The sequence below is a fragment of the Stylophora pistillata genome, chromosome 2, assembly GCF_964205215.1.
Source record: "Stylophora pistillata chromosome 2, jaStyPist1.2, whole genome shotgun sequence".
In the NCBI taxonomy this organism is placed as follows: Eukaryota; Metazoa; Cnidaria; class Anthozoa; order Scleractinia; family Pocilloporidae; genus Stylophora; species Stylophora pistillata.
In genome coordinates this window covers 28418479-28442926 of record NC_142520.1, presented here as the reverse complement: position 1 = coordinate 28442926, position 24448 = coordinate 28418479, and the positions used below count along the sequence as shown (strand labels likewise).

The 24448-nt window shown below is 38.4% G+C and overlaps 1 protein-coding gene, 1 long non-coding RNA gene and 2 pseudogenes across 49 annotated transcripts in view; 2 read left to right on the top strand and 2 right to left on the bottom strand.

Moving 5' to 3' along the window:
- The window catches only part of LOC148738184 (uncharacterized), a 103072-nt gene extending 85103 nt beyond the window's left edge, over positions 1-17969 (top strand). For 19 of the 47 annotated variants that reach the window (XM_088750248.1, XM_088750259.1, XM_088750231.1 and 16 more), the window contains 6 exons: positions 15300-15365; positions 15485-15550; positions 15670-15735; positions 15848-15913; positions 16032-16106; positions 17080-17969. In XM_088750248.1, coding sequence (XP_088606374.1) covers positions 15300-15365; positions 15485-15550; positions 15670-15735; positions 15848-15913; positions 16032-16106; positions 17080-17330 — 590 coding nt within the window. In that variant the 3' untranslated portion in view covers positions 17331-17969. Of the gene's footprint in view, positions 1-15299; positions 15366-15484; positions 15551-15669; positions 15736-15847; positions 15914-16031; positions 16107-16138; positions 16401-16592; positions 16712-17079 lie in introns of those variants that run through there. The other 28 variants (XM_088750242.1, XM_088750232.1, XM_088750255.1 and 25 more) reach the window with 16 other exon arrangements.
- LOC148738186 (uncharacterized) lies at positions 5510-7445 on the bottom strand. Its single transcript, XR_015997027.1, has 2 exons — positions 6729-7445; positions 5510-6290 (listed from the first exon to the last, which is right to left on the bottom strand). It is a non-coding gene; the product is annotated as an uncharacterized LOC148738186 (long non-coding RNA).
- On the top strand, positions 7609-11081 carry LOC148738185 (mitochondrial inner membrane protein Mpv17-like; annotated as a pseudogene). The gene is made up of 2 exons (XR_015997009.1): positions 7609-7776; positions 9750-11081. The product of XR_015997009.1 is annotated as a mitochondrial inner membrane protein Mpv17-like (transcript).
- Positions 17970-19323: 1354 nt separating the features above from the next.
- On the bottom strand, positions 19324-21317 carry LOC148738183 (uncharacterized; annotated as a pseudogene).
- Between the last annotated feature and the right edge of the window lie 3131 nt (positions 21318-24448).

Here is a 24448-nt window from a genome sequence, read left to right as displayed (position 1 = left end):
TTTCAAGTAAGATTTGCCTAGATTTTCCCATAATTTAATGCAAGTGGTTTAAGCTACAATTTCCAAAATGTCTGACATCCGTGAACGATTACAAATAAAGCTAGTTTAAATGGACATTGAAGCATTGTACAGATTGTCCCTTGAATTACATCAGACAGCAAATTGTTATAAGTCGCTCTGCCTTAAACATACCGAGAGATATGTTCAAAGCTATTTGTTTTTCCTTTTTTCTCCATAAAGAAGGTCCACAGAACTTAAATCACTCCATATTTAATATGGAACTTGTCCTAACCATTATCTTTGTTTTCATCCGACTCCAATCCGCTGACCAATGAATGCGGGAGCAAAATGTCCTCGATTTCTGGCGATGCAACCGCCACCAACATAGCGATCCCTATTGCTGTAAGTTGCTTTTGCAAATGGAAAATTTTTGGAACAAGTTGATATTAATTTTCACGAGCTCGTTTTAGGTAATAAGGTAAGCGCTTAGTTTTGCCCTTAACCTGCCTGTGTAACTGGAAAAGCCAAGAGAGGTATCAGGGGAGGTAGAAGATTAACAGCTTTGTCAGTGTGTAATCACCCTCGACCGTCCTTCATTCTCATTAGATGCCCAAAAGTTAAAGTCTGTAATTTTGTGCGATTAACTTTTCAAGATATCTCCTGGAAACAATCTGGAAAGATCCCAAGCGTCGGCTTCTCCATTAAGGTTGCCTAACATTGGCCAGCTGACTTTTCTAACCTTCTGATTTGACTTATCGCCGGACTTTGTAATCTATGGTCCCCTAGAGAGTGAGTCAAAATTTTAAATACTGTCAGCTCGAAATATTGTTAACATAAGCCACTGAGCTCATGAAAAATGGCGCTATATAAATTATTTTCTTCTTCGTCTTCTTCTTCTTCTTCTTCTTCTTCTTCTTCTTCTTCTTCTTATTATTATTATTATTATTATCATCATTATCATCATTATAACATTCACAAGTGGCTGCCTGTAAATTCCGTCAATTTTCCTCCTTTTGTTACATGATGGCAACTTTAAGTAAATAACTAGGTATGTAATGACAAAAAGTTGAGAAATAAGTTCCACAATAGGAACGCAGCGTTCAAAAAGTCTGTACATGCGCAAAAGTTATAAAGACAAGGAACAGAGCGGTAAAATGAGTGCACATGCTTGTAATACGCAAGAAACTTTACGCGCGCAAAGGAACGGGCAGGACAATGTTTCTATAGCAACATTACCATGGTAAATTGGCGGCATTTTTAGAATTCCCATGGTTTGTTTTCATTTTGTGGATATAAGCTCAAGCTAAAGTTGCCGTTTTCAAGAAAGTTTCTGAATGGAAAGTTACAGGCAACCGGGGACGAGTGAGGTTGTTTGTTCTCACCTCGTCTATAAGGTTTCTCGGTTTAGTTTTCCGGAGAAGCTGGGCGACCGAGAAATCCTTGTGGACGATATTGTTTTTTTCCTAAACGGACGAATTTTCCTCAGTAAAACCTGCCACTTTCTTGAGAAATTATAGAGGAACGAGTCCTCACGGTGTGAATGGATCGTATGAACCATATGTATCTTTCAACAAAGACAACATTGGGCTCCATTTTTCGGAATTATAAGAAAAGAAATAGTAAGAAACTGTCTGAAAGTGGAATAAATGAGTGTGCAAATTACACAACTACTTCTGGTGTATCTCTCGTGGATGCACCAACTAAACAGGTAACGAGGCCATACTCAAATGCAGACGCCCCAGGAGTATAGGGGAAAAGCATACTTAGTTGAGAACACGTTTCTTCCACCACTCTTTCAAGTTACAATGAAAATTAACAAGCCCTAAAAAGTCTACTGGACGCTCGTGTTGGACCCAGTCGTGAAACTTTTTTTCGGAAGCCTTTGGATGCTAATCAACTTTTAACAGCCGGTTTGTGCTTTCGTGATTATTTGACGGTATACGTAATTGTGAAAGAGAAGCTAAGCTCTAAATTTCAGATTTAAGAATGCCATATAACGCTTCAGTAAAAAACAAATTGAACTCAAACGTACTTTTAGCCGTTAGGACCAGGCCAAATGAACAGGATGCAAACACGAAAATCGTCCAATGCATCCTGGTCTTCACACAGTTCTTGCGCTTGAATTCGTACCATCAAGAAATATGCAGTTAATGTCTGCTCCCGAGGGAAACATTGAGATTCGAAGGCCAGGAAAGAAATCAACTGTTTCCCAAGAGAACAGATATTATGTACTTTGTTATCCATCCGGCGGATGAACATAGCAAACAAGCAAAAGCTGAGTGTTAATAATAGTACAAATTTTGATCTTGTAAAACTGAACATATACCACAAAGCTAGGTTATTAATATAACCCAGGATTAGTGTGAAATTTGATTTCACACCTGAAAGCATTCAAAGAAAAAAAAAACAGCATGATTTTTTTAGTCTAAAGTTCGATGATTGGATACTCTTAAAAAAATACCAAAAAAGCTCTTGCAGAGAGAAATAAAGTAACCTGGATTAAAAAATTTAACGCTGATCGTCTTCGAACAACTGGGCCCTTGTCCCTATGGAGGCAAGTTGTTTGTTCGTCATCGACAGTCGAGATAAATAATAAACAAAGACTTTGCAAATTTCGTCAAAAAGTGTACGTTTGCAAACCTTTTTTTTGTCCTTGATGTACCAGGCAGGTCATATCTCTGTGTGGAAATGTGGAAATGTAAAAATATCCGCGGATATCTCGAAGATCCAAAGAGACAAAACAAGTTTGGGAAGCTTTTCGGCTTGGCACAAAAAATTTGCCGCAGTTTTAAGGCGCAAGACGTGCGAGACTAGAAAGTTCTTCGCTTTACACTAGTAAAGCGTTCACTTGTTATCATGATCAGTTCGATGAACATCTTTTAGAAAAAAGATTATGATGATGATAATTCAACGACTGATTATTACAGAAAAAGCTTTAGCTACAATGGCGCCACATTATGGAACAGTCTACCACGCGATATAAGGAACACAGAGTTTCTGGGGTTATTTAAACGTAAGATCAATGACATTCTTTAACTCTAACGCACGGCATTCACGGAAAACAGCTTTAGTGTTAGAGTATGTACTTTTAATTTTAAATATCTTAGCGTATGTGATATGTATTTTTATAGGCTAATGAATTGATCGTGTTTAAATAAAGATTAAATAAAATAAAATAAATATAAAAAGAACCCATGGGAAAGAAAACTGTTTTCTGAGAGACCACATGGGTATTAAAGGATATCTTTTTTATCCCAACGAGGACATTGGTAGACACAGTACGAGAGCACATCGAAAATTTTATGATAAATGAAACAGAACTACATAAGAGTTTAAAACATTGTTATGCTAAAAATATCATGCCACGTTAAATCAAGCACCGTTAACGTTTAATGGTGATACTCGGTAAACCGTCTTTCACGGGTAACGGTTCGTTGGGAGAAAATTCCAACTATCGACAACAATATTTCGTTATGCCTCCCTTCTCAAATACGTTTTCTGATTGGAAGAGGAAGTGTTACTTGTTTTGGTTTATGACTCACTTCAATTAGCGAACAAAACTTATTAACTTGTCCCTATGAAAAGAGCACCACGAACATTTGACTCGCAAGTAATCATGCCGAGCACTTTTTAAAAAAAATCACTTGATATCTGTTCCCTCGGGAAATAATTCCCCATACTTCCCTTGGGTTCAGTTGTTGAGTGTTTACTTTGAGAATCTTTGCTGTGAAAGACGTTCATCGTATCGATTATGATAACTAAACGTTTTGCCATTTGAGTCGAGATGTGAATCAGTTGAGGATCCCAACTTTTCGATTGCAATACTGATAGTAATTTTCAGGTGATGGACTTCATCTGGTTCGATTAAACGCATTTTTCCATGCTATGGCACTGCTCTGTGCATTCTTGTAATATAGACTCTAGCTGATCTCACCAATGAACAGAGTGTCATTGTATTACTCATTTTATTGCACCAAGTAGTTTCCAGAAAGCTATGGAGCAACACCAACACAATATTTCCCGCAAAGCGTAATGCACTAGGTACGCGCAAATTTCGCTTCACCTCAGTATAATAATTTTTTTTAACTACAATCGGCGGTAAAGCCGCAGTCTGATTGGCCAATTGCTGTTGTCGATAAGAGTACAGACAACGCTGCCCGCGTCGACTGCGCCTCATGAGTCCATAACAGGTTGAACACTCTGATGACCAAAAATGTAACAGAACAGACCACGCTAAGCCACTGCCGACTTGTTTATCTCCTAAGGGTTGTCTTTTTAAACAGTCTACTCTTTGGACAAACATATCTCTTGCCATTCATGAAGCTTAAAGAAAAAAATTGAGACTTCGAGTGTATCGACACTCCCTCTCATATCATGTGGCACTGCCAAGAATGGAGCATTTTCTACATGGCTGTTTCTCACTAGAGATTACAGAATAAAAATATGCCAAGTTTTAACCTAATCGAAGCTTTTCTTACCTTCGGCGACTTCTATGGTGTTGCTCCTTTCTCTTTCGCAGAATAGCGTTTACCAATGCCACCTTCGACTTGGGATTCTCTAGCCGAGTAAAAAAGGCGCCAAAATGATGAGCGGAGAAGCTTTTGCTTTGTCTTTTAACTCACTCTCATTGCCGAAATCAATAGAATTTGATCTGTTAACCAATCAGGCTATTCCCGAGAGATTTGCTGGAGAGGACTAGACGATGCTACCAAACGAATCCTTTTGTCATTAAATACAATCGTCCTTGCATGAAAAAAGCCTTTGTCACCAGGTGACATATGAAAGACTTATTTGTGCCTTTTGAAATAAAGGAGATAGGATCTGTCCGAAGTTTTTTCTCTTATCAGATTCAATGACACGATGACTTTTAGAGAAATTCAAAATTCGCGACTTTGCTAATACTGGGGTTAGAATGAACGCTGGGATTGGCCAACCCTCAGTACCAGGTCACTCAAAAGGCATGCTGTTTCGCACGGGCTCGATCTTTGTTACTTCATGAGACGGCAGAGCCAGATTCTTTTAAAATAATTTGTCTGTTTGCATACCTTATTTCTCTCCATGATGCGTAGAGGTGATCATTAATCTGTGTGGGAATGTGAAAATGAACGTATACTTCCCAAAAGGTACAAAATTTAAATGAAAGGTTTTATTTCCAATTCGTGGGTTCGTGGAGAAGTCCGTAATGAAATTCCGTTTCTCGCGGCTCGGATCCTTTTTGTTGTAGAGTCTCGAAACGCTTTATAAATATTTAAAAAGTATATGTTTGCAATCCTCTTTCGCTTTCGAGGGGAGAGGGGAATGGGTAGCTGTCCACAAGAGCAAAAACAGAGAAGAAGTAAAGAATTACCGACCAACTACAGTTCTACCAACCCTCGACAAGCTGTTTGAGAAGTTATTGCGAAAGCAGTTTACAGTGTATATGGATCCTAAAATTAGCAATAACCTGACAGCCTATCGAAAGAACAATGGGAGATACTCTTTAAGAAATTCAGATTTCAAATTTCCTCGATTTAATACCATTATATATGGAAAGCACTCTGTTAGACACTATGGCCCTCTCCTCTGGTCGAAATTTACGAAAGAGTTACGCACTGAAGATAGTCTGCATGGATTTAAGACTAAAATCAGCCGGGAGAACGTACCTGACTGTCATAATTGATGATGGCTGCAAAAAATGTATACTTTGTAACAGTTAATTTTGAGACTATGACATTGATAAATAATTTTAATTTAATTTTTTTAATTTATAAATAGGTTAGGTAAATAATTCTATTTGTAAATAGGTTTTAGGTGTCTTACTTTCTTTTTAAAGCATTATTACCCTTTGTGTCCCGAATTAGTGTTATGCGCTAGATTTTCTCGCGACACATAAATAAAAGTTCTACTACTACTACTACTACTACTACTACTACTACTACTACTACTACTACTACTACTACTGCTGCTGCTACTGCTACTACTACTACTACTATTACTACTACTATTACTACTACTACTACTACTACTACTACTACTACTACTACTACTACTACTACTACTACTACCACTACTACTACTACTACTACTACTGCTACTACTGACAGGCCGAGGGGAACATGCCGCAATAACCGAAGACATCTTGTAAGTTACGCAACTTTGAAGAAAATCATTTATTTACATTGTGCCGTAAACGTTTTGTTCATGATACGTTCAGCCTCCATCAAAGTTGTGGTGTACAGTCCCGCCTGTTTTTCACTTCTTTGCCCGATTTTCGATGGAAAACAATTCAGAGCTTTACTCCTATGGTTTTCCTGAGAAATAAACATTTAAGATACAAATCAGTAAAAGTCATTTGGCAGATTTGTTGGGGTTACCAGATAAACGCGTGCTACCAAAGCACGATAATGTAAACTGTAAAATACATTCTTTTAACCAAAAGCTACTAATGAAATACGTGGCAAAATGACCAAGAAATATCTCTTTATCGAAAAAAAAAATTCTAAAATAGACCGTTCAGAAGCAAAGAACGAACGAATTTCTTGCATTTACGAGACATGGAGATATATAATTTCACCAACGTTGTTTATATGACTTCACGGCCATAAGATCGCGTGACGTTGTGTTGATAATTAAAAGGAAAAATCTTCGATTGAGCAGTACCTTTAGAACATATCAACACATAACATTCTCTCAGGTCCTTACAATCAATGTATTGCGAAAAGCATTTTATTATATTCATACAGTCGAACCTGCACTAACGGCCACCTCTCCACACCGGCTCCTTTTGGTTTGTTTAAACCTCTCTGCAACGCCAACGGCCACTAAAGCACTTCCCCAACTTCCAAAAAAACCTCTCGACAACGGCCAGCTTTTCAGCGACTGAAGAAGAAGTCAAAAAAAGGTAACGAAATGTTACACTGCTAGTCGTTAAGTTCATTTAACACAAAAAACAATAGATTAAGTGTACAGATCCCTCTTGTAAGGAACCTTTTTAGAATGACAGTTACTTTTCAATAAGATTCCCTCGGCGCACTCGGTTTGTATCCCCGTAGTCGCTTCTATATCAGTAAAGCCTTGCATGAAGTACGGGGTAGAGCCGAACATATTTTTTTTCACGAATTAAACATCCATTGGCAGACATTTTTGCGTTTCGAACTCGTCATCACAATCTTTCAAGATGATGAAACTTTCACAATAGGGGCAGTCTAGAAGTGAACATGAGAAAAGAATGCCTCAGCTACTCACTCGATTAATCACATTGAATGAACGCCAATCGTTCGTTTAGATTTGAAGTTAATTTCGTTTTTCCCTCGGTGCATAGTTGAAGGGGTTCTTGAGTGAATGACACTCCTCTTTCATACCCCCATAACATCTTCCATTAATAAACTTTTTAAATCTAATTTTAGGGTCTGATAATAAGCTATTTTAGTCATGACATCTAGTTAGTTCATTTAATGGAGCAATGGCCCTTCTTTAGTGAAGAACCAAAAAAATGCAGCACCCAGGCTAAGCTCGAATTCGAAGCTTGAGTTTATACTATGAGCGATTTTGGACACTTCGCTGTTTTTTACAATGCCACCCTAAGGTACTGACGCTGGCTATTTTGAGTTTGGAGCGAAGGCTCCTAACTTGTCATTCTTAACCCAGGGCTCTTCGGTTTCCAACATGGCGGGAATAGCGTTGCATTTGGTATCACCTTGAAAAAGGAGTTTGCAATGAGGATTCTCGTGAGAGCTTGGGCCAAATATCAACAGTTACTCATAGCTCACCCATGGAAAACTCCAACTATTGGCACAGGTGAGAAAAACTGTCAAATATTCGCAGGTCCTTTTTGAAAGTGGGCAGGCTCGCGCTCAATGTTTAGAACGAATTTGACAGATAATCACGTGGGGACGAGTTAACTTCACGCGTGTTTTTTAGAAGTTGCAGTAATTTCCCGAGTTGTGCAGCGACGAGGGAAATTTCTGTAACTTCTGTAAACACAAGTGATATAAATCCTTAATTTTACAACGAAACAAGCGATTTGCTTGTTTGTGATAAAAAGGGCAAAGTTTCTTTTTTTTTTTAAGATAACATCGAACGCTGTTACGCACGTTCGTTGTAAGTCATTTCAGTGGTCTGTCAGTGTCAATGAACTGTAAAACGCACGAGTCAGCTGAATAATGGTTTTATTTTGTACAACAACCCCAAAACAGTGAAAGCAACCTTGCTGAAAAACATTGACCATCGAAGAAGTTATAAAATTTTCAGGAAAAGCTAACCCTTTTTTAATGTTTTCCAAATTTTGGTAACTGCCCAGGGCAATTACTTAAATTTCCCTCAACGGCGTGGCTGAGTGGTTAGGATGCTGGACTTGTAATCCGCTGTACTGTCCTGAGTTCAAGTCCTCCACCCTGCCACTCACTGGATTTGTTCTGGGTTGCCCCTGGTTCAACTCCTTGGCTGCGCTCTGTAAATAGCCCACTGGTTTGCTTCATGCCAGTGGGGATTTTTAAGCACTTGGTTAGTTTACATTGTGGCTGAAAAGCCTCTTAGGGGGAGCTTCAATTTATGTATTTATTTATTTATTTAATTATTTGACATCTTGGTGTGCATATAAATGAGACAACAGAGAAAAATGAAGGCTCATGTAGTTGCAAACAAAGAAAAATGTAGTTCAAAGTCACACATGAAACAGTGGAAAAATCCTTGAGGTTTGCTCATGCAGACTCTAATTTATGTATTTATTATACGTTTTGTTTTGTAGTATCGCTGAGTACTCGACGGGTTGTACCATATTTTGATTAGCCCTTAGGGTCAGTTAAAATACAAATAACAAGTAAAAATATGCAGTGCTACCACACACCAAAACATCTAATAAGTTATTTATTATCTAGCATGCCAAATTGTTCTTTCGCTGCAGGCAAATTTTGCAGACACTTATTTAAGGGGAGTGCGTGACAGAAGTATGCAAAGCAGAATGGAATTGGCGTGTTGTCATGTTGCTGACATTTCTATTTTCTGTAATAAATGATGAAACTTCATCTTCATCTAACTGCTTTTCTTTGTTCGGTTTATCTAGTAAATTTGGATCAATATTTGCCAGCCATCCCAACTCTTTGTCATTAGAAAAGTGATTCAAATCATCAGCCATTTTTGTTTGGAACTTCAATCCAATTCCTTGCTTGGGCAATGGAAGAAAACCTGTCTAACGGGTTCTCTGGAGTACAAATACTGCTTGATATTTGTACTTGTTGAAGGCATTATTTGTACTTCATGGAGTGTAGTTGGATAATAAAGCTGTTTACTGACACATGTAAACTGTACAGCACATTCAGACCTTAGTGCCAAGTTTGGAGCCATCATTTGTTATTGGTGTAGCAGTAGCTTTTCATTCCTTTGGAGAGGCTTTTGCAAGTGGCCTGTACTCTTGTCAGCAGCTTTTAAAGAATGCCAACTTTAAATACTAAACTAATATAACTCCCAAGGTTTGATTATGAATTCTCCCCTCTAGCTGCTACACATTTCCTTGTGAATGAGTTACAAGAATTTGGTGTTACACTGTAGATCAAGACAACAACTTCTACAGATAAGTTGAAGTATTCTCATTACTTGATTACAGAATAATGTAAGGATATTATAAGGAGAAGTTACAGGTTAATCACTTTTGGGAGTTAAAGGGTTACAGAACTTGTTCAACTTTACTTGTCACAATCACTATGTAAACTATGTTTCTCAAGCAATCATGCCCTATTTTTTGTGTTTGTTTATTTTTTTAATTTTTTTTATAGGTGTTCTTGTTGCCACTGGTGATGTTGTTACACAACAGTTTGTTCAGCAGAAAGGGGTAACTCACGATTTTGCCAGGACAGCCCGTATGGGTGTAGTTGGTTTAATTATTGGCCCTGTGTTGAGAACATGGTACCTGACGTTGGACAGACTTGTTCCTGGAGTAGCAGACTGCTGGCTTCAAAAAGATGCTTCTTGATCAGGCCCTCTTTGCTGCATGGATGATTTGTTTCTTCTTTGGTGTTACAGAGACTTTAGCTCGGAAAAGACCTTCTGAAATTAAAGAAATGCTTCAGGAACGCTATATAGAGACAATGATTACCAATTACAAAATATGGCCTCTAGCACAGGTGATTAACTTTACGTTTGTTCCAATTCAGCATTGTGTTGGGTTTGTTCAGTTGGTAGCAATATTTTGGAATGCGTATTTGTCTTGGATGGCCAACAAGCCAATCCCAGAGGCCACCTTGGAAGGTGTGAAATAGATTTTCTCTCTGCTGAATAAGTTATTTACACAAAGAAACTTACCAGCACAATATAAACTAAAATATGCACAAAAAGCAAAGGTATTTGAAAACAATACTGTTGTTTTTAATCATATTTTCTCAATATTCATTTTGCTCTCATTTACATTAAAAGAGAAAATGTTGACACTTATTTCACAGTTGGTGTTGGAGTTTTTGTGTCTGTGATGGAAGGGGGGGAGTGGGTTTGGATAGAGGGAAGGAGTCTGAAGGATTAGAGGCCTTGATAGTTAAGGAGCTTAATCACATCTAATTCACGTAAACTTTCTGGTTTGGGTGATCAAAAAAGGATAGCAACCATCACAGTTTTAATAATGAGTAACTTTTATCAAATATCAAATGAGATTATCACAGCAGTTACAAACTTTTAGCTAGGGAAACAGAATAAGGAAAAGAAGCTAATTTGCCATCTAAAGCTCAGTTGCAAACCAGACATACTTTTAAACAAATGTAAAGGAAGTGAACGCACAGAATTGTGTACTAAAAATTTTCACCTGTATAGGACACTAAAATCTCTCCTGACAGTACTATTTCTCCTTACTGTCTGTCATACTTTTCATATGTTGTGAGTTTGGAGAATTTGGTATGGGATCAACTGATAAACCTGTCATTGATAGTTTTTTCTATTTTCATCGTGTGTTTGCATGACATTGAATTGATATTGCAAGGAGAAATTCTGTTATGTTTGTGATTTAGAGGGTTGAAGGGGAAGTATGCTCCAGAAACTATTTATTTATATGTATGTCCTATGTTTTGTCACCCAACAACTGAAGGCATACATAAATGTCCTCAAATAAAAAACATAGAGAACCTGGTTGTTGGTGATGGCTTGAATAAATTTGGGTGCTTGTTGAAAAAAAATTCAAAATGGCTGTCAGTAGGAGAGGGTGTCTGGTTGTGGTAGGAATGGGGCTAAGAGTGGAAACATTGAGAATCTAATTAGGCATGACTGATAAGATAGATAAGTAGAATTCTATTTTCTTTTTTTTTAATGCAGTACTTAATTGTGGGCACCTAATTGGATCTTTCGTTCCCAACTGGGCTCCAAAGAAAACAATTGGCCTGGGCTGCTAACTTTTAAAAACTGGAGCCCGAAGGGCTCCCAAAAAATTGTCATAGAGCTTTTTTTTTTCCAGTCACCCTTATTTTAATCAAACTGTTCACTAATGGAATTATTTTTGGGTTTGTTAGCTCAAGAACTGAACCAAATATGATGAATAATGGTAATTGAACTGAGTGGATTGCAATTTTTTTGTATAGGTAATCACATGATTTCAAGTGCAATTTGGAATAAATAAGCACGAGGTAATTTTTCAAAGACTAACAATGCATGAGCCCATAGGGCGAGTGCAATTTGTGGTCTTCTAAAAAATTTACAAATGCTTATTTATTCCAAATTGCAAGAGAAAATCATGTGATTATCTATTAATGATATACATGAAAAAAAGACGAGGTAGCTTCTCATAACTATGCAAAAGAAAAGCGCGCGCATCAGGTGCAAAAAGAATTTATTCAAACCCTACAAGTGTCATGTACATTGACATTGACCTTGACATTGACGTTGACCAATCATTCTGACCAATCAGAATGTCTGGTTTGTTTCTTTCTTTGCACCGAACTAACCCTCTTCTGCACTGAATTCACTCTCTTCTGCACTGAATTAACTGAAAACTGCATTCATCTTAACCAATCAGAACTGAGATATTTTTTCATGTATATCATTAGATTTGAAATCATATGCGTGATTTCAAAATCAAACAAGCAAAAGGTGCGAGTTCAATTTGAAATCACCAGTATGATTTCAGACCAAAATTTCGTAATCCGAAGTTCAATTGCCACTTTATTAGATCCATTTTGAAATCACATTATTTAATAGCCAAATCTTACATTTACCTGTAATGTGATTGGTTAGTTTAAAAAAAACCTTCAAATCTGATTGGTTGTTTTGTTTTACTGTCCCATTTTCATTGGCTGAGGAAAAAATGTGATTTAAAGCAAAAGATAGTGCAATTTGTGATTAAATAGCACCACTGAGAGCCAATCTCATTGCAAAGATAACCAGTGATTTCAAAATGGATAAGCCATTAATTTACATAATTTGAGAGAGCAAAAAGTTAAGCCCAATAGGGGATAACCGATTGCAGAATACTGGGCCCTTGCAGTCACCTAAGGAGGCTTGGAAGGGTTTTCCACAATTCCCATTGGGTCTATAATAGTTCAAAAGATTACAAGAATGAGATAAAGAAGACTAGATGCATTATCCAAGTCAAGACTGGGTGTAACCGCTAGTGCTCTTGCAGTTCGGTATCTAGAGTCTTTTAAGTGTCAAGTTGGAACAGTAGATACATACATGTACATCAACTATTTACATTACATTAAGAGTAGCTTTAATTTATTATCTCAAGAAACCTGAATCTTATGGTAATTAAATTATTTGGACAATTAACTTTATTCTTTCAACAGAGGTGTCCTGATTGCTCATTTGAGAGCCCCATAGCCAGCAAGCATTGCAAAAATGCTGGCTGTTTTTTTGAATTTAAAAAGAAGGAAAAGGATTGAGAGTGCCGTCATAAAATGGGAAAGGTCAATGCAACCATCCAGAGAGAGCTTCTGGAGAAGAGGGTAAAACTACATTTAGCTTAGTAAGATTTTGTCTTGTTTTTGCTAAAAGAACAATGCAGTACATGGCACTACATTTACAGAAACAAGTGTTTATTTTGTACTGTTTCTTATTAATTGACTGTGAACCCCCAATATTTTTCAGGCTGATATATTGCATGTCAAGTCAGGCTTTGATGTTGCAGTATTTTACCGGGCCAAACATGGAACCGGGAAATCATTTTATTACTATGGCACCCCTGGACATGGGGAAGAATTTGTAAGGAGCAATTCAGACTTTGCCCAGACAGTTAAAGACATGTATGAGGCATTCAGTGTACAATATGGTGAGAACTTAATGATTTTTATTGGCCTATGTGAATCTTGTTAAACTTAAATCGCTTTTCATATTCAGTGATATCTGAAATTGTCATAAGAAAATAATATTATTAATGTCTTATCCAGGGTTTAAATCAGCTGATTAGACACTGATTTTTGCCAGTGATCGGTGAGTTATGGATGACTATTCAATGGGAGTCCAACCTGTCAGTCAATCATCAATTACTTAATATTTATTTCATTGATTATTCAGTGTAATAGAGCATCAAACCATAATATTTTGTATAACTGAATAGGAGCCAGTTAATATTGCAGTTGTCTACCTGACATCTGTTGTTAACAGAAAACAAAAGAGGTCCAGAGAAACAAACACTTCAAAAAATCAGTGACATTGGTGAGAAATCAATAGACCACAAAATTCTTGGGTTTTTATTGCGCATCAATTTCTCATTGTTCTCACACAATTAATTCTCATTGTTCTCACACAATTAATCACTGATTACTCATTCATCTATATTTGATCATTAATTAATTATATTGATGTCTCGTAGTGTCCAAATGCTTAATCTCTTGATTTTCATCTCAAGGTGTGTAATGCCATCTAAACGTGGCTCAAAAAAAAAAGACAGTTTTCTGTTTTTTGGAGACTTTTAGAGCTAGGTGCAATTTTTCAAGCTTGGAACTGCACATTTTGAATTGCTGCGAAATTTTTTTTTTAAGGTAACTCTCCACTGTACCTTTTGTTGAGTTTAAGTCATAATTAAGGTAGTACTGTTCTGATACATAGCAACAAACTTGACCCTCTTTTTGCCATCAATTACATCTATCTTAAAAAGTAAGCCAGTTGCCCCATACAATGTATTTGTTTTTATAAAAATCTTTTTATTACACACACAAGAAGATACAGGGAAAATTAGAAAAAATTATGCACAGTTACGGTAAATTTTGCTGACATTTAAAAAAATGGAAATTTCAAGATTGGAAAAATACCACTCCACAGTTTTTGTTAAAATTTCACACATGCATTCTGCCTTTGTAGAAGAAGAGTACTACAAATACCCGAAGGCGAGACTGACCTAGTGGTGAAAGGAACAAGGAAAACTTGAAGAGTACTTTTTTCATGCTGTTTTTTATCTATTGATAGCCGGCACAATCGATCACAACATCAACTGACATCAACTGCAATTTTTATTTATATTCCAGCAAAGCAGTTTAAAAGGATTTTTTTTTTCATTTGGAATTGCCTGAAGAATGGCTGTTTTCGAAGATAAAAAACAAGTGATATGCCAAACACCTCATTGAACTAGGTGGAAACATAGACTTCATTCCACCATGTTTGTTGTGAGCTTTGCAAACTTGAACTCTTGGGGACTTTCTCAGGACTCCTCTGGTGACCATGATGCTTAGCGCTAAATTGCATGCTAGAGCCCAGACTTCTCACTGAAATATTACTTTTTTCAGCCACCTTAACTTTGCTTTGACGCAGTAAACTAATGTTATTTATGTAAACTAATGTTATTTATGTTATGTAAACTAGTCCTCATTTTGTTTGTTTCATGTATTCTTTTCTGATGTCTTTAATATTTAGGTCCTCCTCCTACCACAGCCAGTCCTCAGGATCCTCAACCATCTTCCAACTGCCCTTCTGCTGAAGGTGCTTATGCCATGATTACTTTGTTATCACACAATTTACTAGTATATTTTTGGTGTTTATTATTTTTTAATAACCATTGTCTGTTCTGCACCTACCAGCAATTGATCTTGAACGTCAACAACCCACCAACTGTCCATCTTGTCAAGGTGCTTAAAACCATGATATTTAGTTGTTATTCTACCATCAAATAATATTTTTTGTAGCATACTCCTCATTATTGCTTCCTTATGTATTCACTGATTTCTTAAAATTGTATTTAGTTCTGGCATCCACCACAGCAAGCATTGCTCACCACAACCCACCAACTGCCCATCCTCTCAAGGTACTTAAAACCATGTTTACTTTGTTATTATACCATCAAATAATGTTTTTTTTGTATCCTACTTCTCATTAATGTTACCTCATGTAAATTGTTTTCTCATCTTTTTGTTATTTAGTCCCTGCATCCACCATAGCAACTCATGCTCACTCTCTACAACCCACCAACTGCCCATCCTCTCAAGGTACTTAAAACCATGTTTACTTTCAATTTTTATTATGCCATCAAATAATGTTTTTTTGTATCCTACTTCTCATTAATGTTACCTCATGTAAATTGTTTTCTCATCTTTTTGTTATTTAGTCCCTGCATCCACCATAGCAGCTCATGCTCACTCTCCACAATCCACCAACTGCCCATCCTCTCAAGGTACTTAAAACCATGTTTACTTTCAATTTTTATTATGCCATCAAATAATGTTTTATTGTATCCTACTTCTCATTAATGTTACCTCATGTAAGTTGTTTTCTCATATTTTTGTTATTTAGTCCCTGCATCCATCATAGCAACTCATGCTCACTCTCCACAATCCACCAACTACCCATCCTCTCAAGGTACTTAAAACCATGTTTACTTTGTTATTATACAATCAAATAATGTTTTTCTGTATCATACTCATCTTTAATGTTTCATCATGTATTATTTTCTGATATTTTTGTTGTTTAGTCCCTGCATCTGCTACAGCAAGTCCTGCTGACTCCTCACAAACCAACAACTATCCATCTTCTCAAGGTGCTTAAGCCATGTTTACATTGTTGTTGTACCATCAAATAAATTTTTTTTGGTATCATTATTTTCTGTATTATTGTTTTCTGATATATTCTGATGGTCTGATTTCTTTCATATTTAGTTTTGGCACCTGCCATAGCAAGCCATCCTGACTCTCCACCAACTCTCCAATCCACCAACTGTCCTTTATCTCAAGGTGCTTAATAAAATCTTTACTTAATATTTCAGATCTGTTTTTCCTCACTATTGTCCCCTCAATCCATGCATTCTTCTCTGGTGTACCTACCATAGCCAGCCATCCTGATGCTCAGTTGCCTGTCGACTGCACTCCATCTCAAGATGCGTAACTACCATGTTTGCCTTGTTATCATGTGGTCCAACAATATATTTTTTTTGTATTTCTCATTGTTCTTTCTTGTGAAGATCTCCTCATTGAAGTCATTAAATTGTGACCTCCTCCTATGAAAGACATGGTTGACCACCCCCACAAGTTTTTTGTTTCTTTTTTGGGATGCAAATGGAATGCAAGACTTGTTTCATATGAAGCTATGCAATAAGAGCTACTGGATAAGCTATAGTTTAGGGGTACACCTATTATTAATAGTAGAATTTTGACATTTTTTAAGTCGTTGATTTCTGCATTTTATAGTAATTTCTCTCAAAATGTCCACCTTCTTCATAGCTGCTGATGTCAGTTCTTAAATAAGCTGATCACTGTCTTTTAAATGGTATATTGTACACAGGCAGAGTGTCTCTATTTGCCGATTTAGGGAAATCTTCCGTTTGCCTTGGGGGTAAGGGGTAAGTAGCTAACCTCATTAGCAAATAGGTAATTATACGTCTACAAATAATTCGTTTGAATAATTTTATAAATTCTAGTATTAAGGGGTTACTCTATGTGAGAAATGGGGTGAAGTACAAACTATTGTGGCAATTAGAGAAGCTCTAGCATGAGTTAATATTCTTAAAAAAGACGGTGGGTCATGACAGTACTTTATTTCTCTCCATCTCTGCGGAGGAGCAGTTGTTTCAGTTGGCTTCACGCTTCATGCTTATACTTTGTTGACTTCAAGCCTATTCTCCAACGACTCTGCTTCCTGACTTTCTGTCACAGCATGGTAATGGGAAACTTTTACACATTCCCATCATTTCTTATCATGTCTTTACAGGAATTGATGTAGTTCTCTACAGTGTGGAGGGGCAAGCGGTTGCCGTAGGTTACATGGAGTGTGACCGTCAGTTTCTTCATGGCAAGTGTATACCATCCGGGTATCAGGTGGTCCGTTTAACATGGGTGAAGTCGTCTGATATTCCTGCTCCACTTGTGCGAGGAGATCCTGATGAGAATTTCTTCTTGTCATCTGGACAGTTTTTTTCCCTTCCTATAGCCAGTTTAAAACTTGTAAAACTAGTGAGATAATTAATAATCTCCTCTTAAAAAAAAAAATACAACATGGCAGCTGTTGGCCTTAGTCTGAGAATGTTTTGAAGAGAATATGAAAGTAATCTATTAACGTTCATGTTTTGCTCATGTTCACATTAACTTGATCGACTTTTAGCCTCTTCAAGAAGCAGAATCAGAAGATAGGGGTGCGCTTATTGCTCATTCTTTAAATTTAATTAATTGACACAACAATAAAGAATTTTCTGTTAAGCTTTTGTTTTGCAAACACAGGAAAACTTGGTGTGCAAGAACAGTTGTAAATATCGTGCCCACAACTTCTGTACATGTCGTAGATCCATTAGATTGAAATGTCGTTTTTTCATTCGAATTATTTACCAGTAGGATAGTCTTTCAAACCACGTTAGAGTAGCTAATGATAGAGCTATTTTTTTAAACTAATGTTAGAAGTTTTCTTGGAACATAATTTGATTTGTAAGTTTCTCTAGAGTTTTGCCTTTTCGATTCTTTTTTCTTTCTCTTATACTTGTTATAACTTACGTTTTTACTCATGGCCGTTTCCTTAGTACGGCGCCGCGGTGCTTTTGGCCCACCATCCCTTGGTCTGTAATTTTAAGTTTATTTGGAGTACGATTAATAAACATCGTAACACCGGTATCAGACCAGTTAGTTTTTGTGTACGCCAATTGGACGAAGCTCTTGAAGAGGTAAAATATCAGACGGCGGCTATCTCACAGTATAACGCAAACGACTCTTTTTGAGTGTGCACATCATGAACAAAAACAACATAACGTGGTACGAAATCGGACGACGGGTATCAGACATTAGTATCACCCAACTAGTGGACTAATGCAAATCCTGCGTTTTGATTGGTTACGCTACTAGGGGACTTTTAGTAATAGTAATCGAGTAGCGAAATTCGCCGGTTTCTCTTTCGTTTTTTTCCCCAAATAAACATTTATTCAACTTGCATTTACTAACTTTATTATTACCTTTTCTGTTAGACTAGTCGGGTGATACTAAAACAATTAGACCCTGCGCCCTCAAGGGCCACGGGTAAATAAGTTAAGGAGCCTCGAAAGGGTTTTTCGTTGCTGTAGTGTTTGAGAAACAATGGAAGATTACAGAGAAGGATGGTTAATGGTGTGCGCAAACTATCCATCTCCTTGCATTTCTATAGGCGGATTCATGCTGACGTCATTGTGTACATTTTTGCTCATTTGCATACGGCGTTGCGTAAAGAAGGAAGCATGTTAGATACAAATTGACTTCAGGCAGCTAAAGGGCTAGAAAACCTTAGTACATGGTGAAATTTTTAGCTCTTTGGGTGCAATATTCAAGGAGAAATAGTCCATCAAAAACTGCAAAATTTCTGGGTGGCAAAAGCGCTCATGAGCTGATACATTCTATGTAAAATTTTGAGTTTTTAAAGCCGTGTTGCACAAAAGGTATTCAATGCATTAGGCTCGTATCCATTGGCCGAGTTAATCGTACTTTGACCTTTCGATATTCAGAACTGATTTATTTTTTGCTCCATCAGAAACTGAATTGCTTATGCTAATGAGGCAAATATTGTAAACAAGAGGGTCTCAATGGGGTGCTGGCTTTTACGGTTATCGGCTAAAATTTTGGCTCTTTTACGGTTATCGGTTAATTTTTTACAGTTACGGTTAACAAAAAAGTTAAAAATTAATTTCTTTGGTTCCAAAAGGTTAAATATTAATAAACCTGTGTTTTTTTAATCTTTAAAGCAAAACTAAAGGTGTTATGATCATCGCAGGCTTAAATGAGTTATTCTTTTGAAAAAATTTAATATTTGATAAATCATACCACTTCTAATATTATTTTACGCATAGAATTGTGAACTACGAAAAAGGATTCAATACAAGGCCATACACAGCTTAACTTACGTCATGCATTCTTACATTTACTTGCAGGAGTGGTGACCTGTTTGTCCTTATGTGGTGTTATATGCATGTTAAATTGTCTCAAAGTATAGCCATGCTTGACGCCTCAAAATCCTTCAATGTACAGTCTAGCTTGTCTCGGGTACCTTTTTTTGCCTAGACTTCAAACCGTGTCCACACCTGGACTTGCCTTCCGGACCTTGTTACTACTGGCTTACTGATGATAAGATCCTCTGAGTCACTATCCGTATCAACATCGCTAATTTCAGAATCGCTTTCGTACTCCTCCGCCTGGTTGAAATCAGCAGCAGACGCGAGCTCCACTTGCGGAATGTTGGAATCGCTTATGAAACTTAATGACACATCGGAGACTAGAGGGTTGACCTCAGAGGAGGTAGAGAGGGTTCTGTCGCCTTGGTCATCGGGAAATCGTACCTTTGGAGTAACATCCGGCTTTGGCTTAGCGTACGCTGCCGGGGGCAAGGCTCCTGCCTTGTCTTTCGTCGTTTCACTCCTCACAGTTCTTTGCCTCACTGGACGGTAATTCTCCAACCATTCCTTCATTACTTCTTCATCCTTTTTCGATAGCCCCACAGAAAAAAGTGGAGTTATAAACTGCATGTCCTAGAATGACATTTCCGTTTGGGGCACTGTGTAGAAGGAAGATGGATGAGTATAGTATTTAGTCCCCCATTTAGTTATTCGCTTTAAAAATTCCTTCGATATCGTACCAAAGTCCATCGCATATTGAAGGGTACTAAATGTCTCATGTTTAAAATGCGATACCGCATGTAGGTTCTCTACTTGAGTTGTTAGTAAAGTTTGCCAGTCAATGCTATCGATCTTTGTACTCTGGGCTGACATTTGTGATATTTCTTATGAGGTTGTTTACACCATTCAACGAGAGCTCAACAGAATCTTGCGTCTTTTTAGACACAGTTCCCTGAGGACCATTCGTTGCTGAACCTTCTTTGAGGTGATTTGTTTCTTTTACATTTCTTACCGTAGATTTGATGTAGTCGTTCACCTTCTCAACATTCTTACTTACCTCCTCTGGCGTAATTGTCTGAGAAGTACTACCTTTACAACCTATGCCAAAGTGATATAAAATGCCCAGGTGACTTAAAAAGTTCGTTGTCCCCGACAAACCAGTAATCAGCTTGATTTTCCCAGCTGCCGCATCCGTTGTGAAAAGCGTATCTGCAACACTACATATTCCATGCACTTGGACAAAGCTGCAACTTTTCTCAGTTCCGTCCTGTTCTCCTTCACGTCCATCTCCGGCAAGAGTATCAACTTTTTTGGTCAACGGGTTGTAACGCTTGACTTGACGAGCCTCAATGTCTATGAAGACTAGTGTGTCATTAAATTTTGCTACTTTCTCGATCTTTTTGCAACTGTTTGTCATGTTCTGAAGAATAGTCATGACCTCGCCGGTTTCCATGCTAAAACAATAAAGGCCACCGTTACATTGGCCGCTTTTTGCCGCTGTGAAGTAAACATGTGGAGCATTAGAGACTGTCATGGATTTCAGGCGATAAGCACCCTCTGTATATCTTACGAGTTTCCTCGATTTGCCTTTTATGGTGACTCCATCTCTTTCTAGCTGAATCTGATAGATAGCTCGGTGACCATCATCAGCGCACAATAGTATGTCATGACTAACCATACACAAAGCTGCAGGCTTTGAAAGCAGCACATTAGTTTGCAAAACAAATTTCGTCACCTTGGCTTCTAGTTGGTCTAAGTGCTGAGAAAGGCGCTTGCGTAAGGTTGGAACGGTTCCATCCAGGGAGAGGTTGTAGTTTCCCAGTATTCTCTCCAGATCAGCACGTGAACGTAGAGAGTTAGGGTCTAGTCTAACGTTCACAAAGACCTGAAATTTTCAAATAAATGTTTGCATAGTAGTTTGTAATCATTTAGGTTGACGTAGCCTTATATAATTAAGAAGGTCTCAATGAATTACATTGATTTCTGTACACTTTAGAAAGTGTAGGGTAGATGGATAGTAAAACATATCAGCTTAAATTCAGCTAACAGGCTGTAATGCTTAGCCATTTACAATTGGAAAATAGAAAACTATTAATCCTAAAAAATATAACTTATTTAGTCATAACTCTCATGTTCGCTATAATTATTTAAAAATAAAAAATGAAAATTGATAATTTGTATTTAATGACTTCATTACCTGCATTTAAGGTCATTTAGTTCGCTTAGTTGTCTGGCAGTTCGTGCAACTCCTTCGTTATCCTCTTTGAGTTTTTTTGCAAGCTGTTTGTCTTCTTTTGCATTTTGGCGCGATTTCCTCTTCTTTGGCGCAACTGGTTCGTTTTTCGCGTTGCTTTTCTTGCTAACCTCTTCGCTTTGTATTAACACGATAGGCTCTTTTTCCCACTGAAGAACAGACTGTACAACGTGAACTGAAAAACGGACGCGCAAATAAATTGAGAACTTGAACATTTCCGTGACTCACCCGTTCGATAAAAACTAACAACAGCTTTCAGTACCGACATCGTTCAACTCACATACACACTGGGTGAAGAAATTGGAGATCTTAAAACAAAAAGCTGTCAACCTGTCCTACAAAACGCAGGCCAAGTGAGGTCAAGGGAGACTACCGGGGTTCCTTGAAACGAGCTTGGCCTACAAAAGTATGAACCGCATGTACGACATGTACGGAGTCAAAGTCAGCAAAATAAGAAATGAAACAGGTCATAAGTAAGTTTAGCACCTTCCTTAAAATTAAGAAATTTAGGGAAAAATTTTTTACGGTTACCTCTTTTGACCCTATTTACGGCTAACGGTTTAAATTTTTCAATTTTTACGGCTATCGACTAAATTTTTGGCCATTTTACGCCTATCGGTTAACCCCATTAAGACCCTCAAACAAGGATTCCCCTATTGCTGAGCTCCACTTTGAGGGTACTTATGAAGTCATATCAGTTACCATGGCAACAACATACAGGGTCCACAAAAACGCCCACTAAATTTCAGTTTTTGTAAATCATCTGAAAAACTGATTCATTGACCCTAAATACTTTAACTTTTCACACAGTATGGAAAGAGATTATCTGGTAGAATTAAGTATATTTAAAGGCGATTTTCTGTAAGTATGGCTGTAAGTATGATTTTCAGTAAGTTTTCTGTAGTATGGCTTACAGAAAATTCTACTTGATAATTTTTCCTGAATCTGTTATGTATGAGGTGCCATCGTGAATGTTGCGTGCTTGCAAAAAATCAAGATAGGTTACTCAGGAAAATTTTGAACTCGAAACAAATGTTTTCCGCAGACTTTATTTCCGGTTCGCGCGATTTTAAGCAGCATTTAATTAACTTCCAGTGTGCTTATTTTGAGGGTGTGAACCCCGTTCAACCTGATATCCGGGGCTTGATTTTATAGAGTGCGAGACAAACTATCAAAGTCACCTTTTCAGCTCTACCACTTTGATCAAATAATGATTGAAAAAAAACGTTAGAAACACGTATTAGGACACGCCGAGATTAAAGGCTCGCGCACCTTTCTTCTGCAATTTTGTAAAACCTACATTTTTACTGAATATTCTCATCTGACGCCCGTGTTTAGCTAACCAGAGAGTTGCTTAAATGCCTATCTTCCTCCCAATCACATCGTCTATTGAAACCCCATGTATGATTTCCAAAGTCCACGATATGGGCCATTAACGTGAAATCATTCCAGAGAGAATGCATGCTAGTGCCCAGTATTGGACCTCAATCGTATGTTGTCCTTTTAACCCGCTTATCTAAACTCGTGCGAAAACGTCCTGAGTGTGAGTCATTTCCCGTGTACATTTTCGTAGCATATCAAACCTCATTCCTATAGTAGTGGCATCCTCGTCTCGGAGAGGCGATGGTCAGCGCATCAGTGTTGGTGGGCTCTTGAGTGGCTCAAAAGCCCGATTCTTGAGTGGCAATCTTTGTTGCAGCTGGAACAGATGTAATTGGTGGCCTCTTGATCTGATCTTTGACGTTTCTTTCTCGTCCCCCTCTTGATAGTCGCCTCGGCCCTGGCCTTCATCTCAGCCCTGTGAGCCCCGTCCTTCACACCCCGACGCCAGGCATTCCGGTCTGACGCAAGGATCTCCCAGGTGTTGGGGATGATTTCAGTGAGTTGCAGGTCACGCTTGCAAACGTCCTTGAAGCGAAGGAGTGGTCGGCCCGTGCGTCGGACGCCCTCTCGCAGTACCCCATAAAGGATTTGTCTTGGCAAGCGACCGGGGTCCATACGGTGTACATGGCCAAGCCACCGTAAGCGTCTTTGGATGAGTAGTGTAGAGATGCTAGGCATGTCGGCTCGCCCAAGGACCTCGGTGTTGGGGACTCTGTCCTGCCATTTGATCAGGAGGAGACGCCGAAGGCAGCGGAGGTGGAACCCGTTGAGCCGCTTCTCTTGTCTGGCGTATGTGGGCCATGACTCGCTACCATAGAGGAGTGTGGAAAGGACACAAGATTGGTAGACTTGCAGTTTGGTCCTCGCGCTCAGCAGGTCATTGCTCCGCACTCTTTTGTTGAGTTTGGCCATTACTCCCGCTGCCTTGGCAATCCTTGAGCTGATCTCGACGTCTAGTGATGCTTTGTTTGACACTGTGGACCCTAGGTAAGTAAAAGAGTCCACCACCTCCAGTTCAGTATTGTCGATTGTAATGACGGGAGGTGTCAGTGCATCTTGGGCAAGGATGTTCGTCTTCTTTAGGCTGATGGTAAGGCCGAACTCTTTGCAGGCGTGAGACAGCTTATCGACCAAGCGTTGGAGGCCTGCCTCGCTGTGAGATGCCAGGGCAGCATCATCTGCGAACAGCAGCTCGCGGATGAGCACCTCAAAGGTCTTCGTTTTGGCGCGGAGGCTGGCAATGTTGAAGAGCTTGCCGTCTGCCCTTGTCCGAATGTATACACCGTCCGAAGAATCGGCAAAGGCATACTGGAGTAACATCGAGAAAAAAATCCCGAACAGAGTTGGTGCCAGAACACAGCCCTGTTTTACTCCACTTCTGACTGGGAAGGCATCCGAGGTGGCTCCATCAAAGCAGACGGTGCTCTGCATGTCCTCGTGGAAGGCGGCGATGATGGCAAGGAGTTTCGGTGGGCAGCCGATCTTCTGAAGTATCTGGAAGAGCCCGCTTCGACTTACCAAGTCAAAGGCCTTGGTCAGGTCCACGAAAGCGAGGAACAATGGTTGCTGCTGCTCACGACACTTCTCCTGTAGCTGGCGGA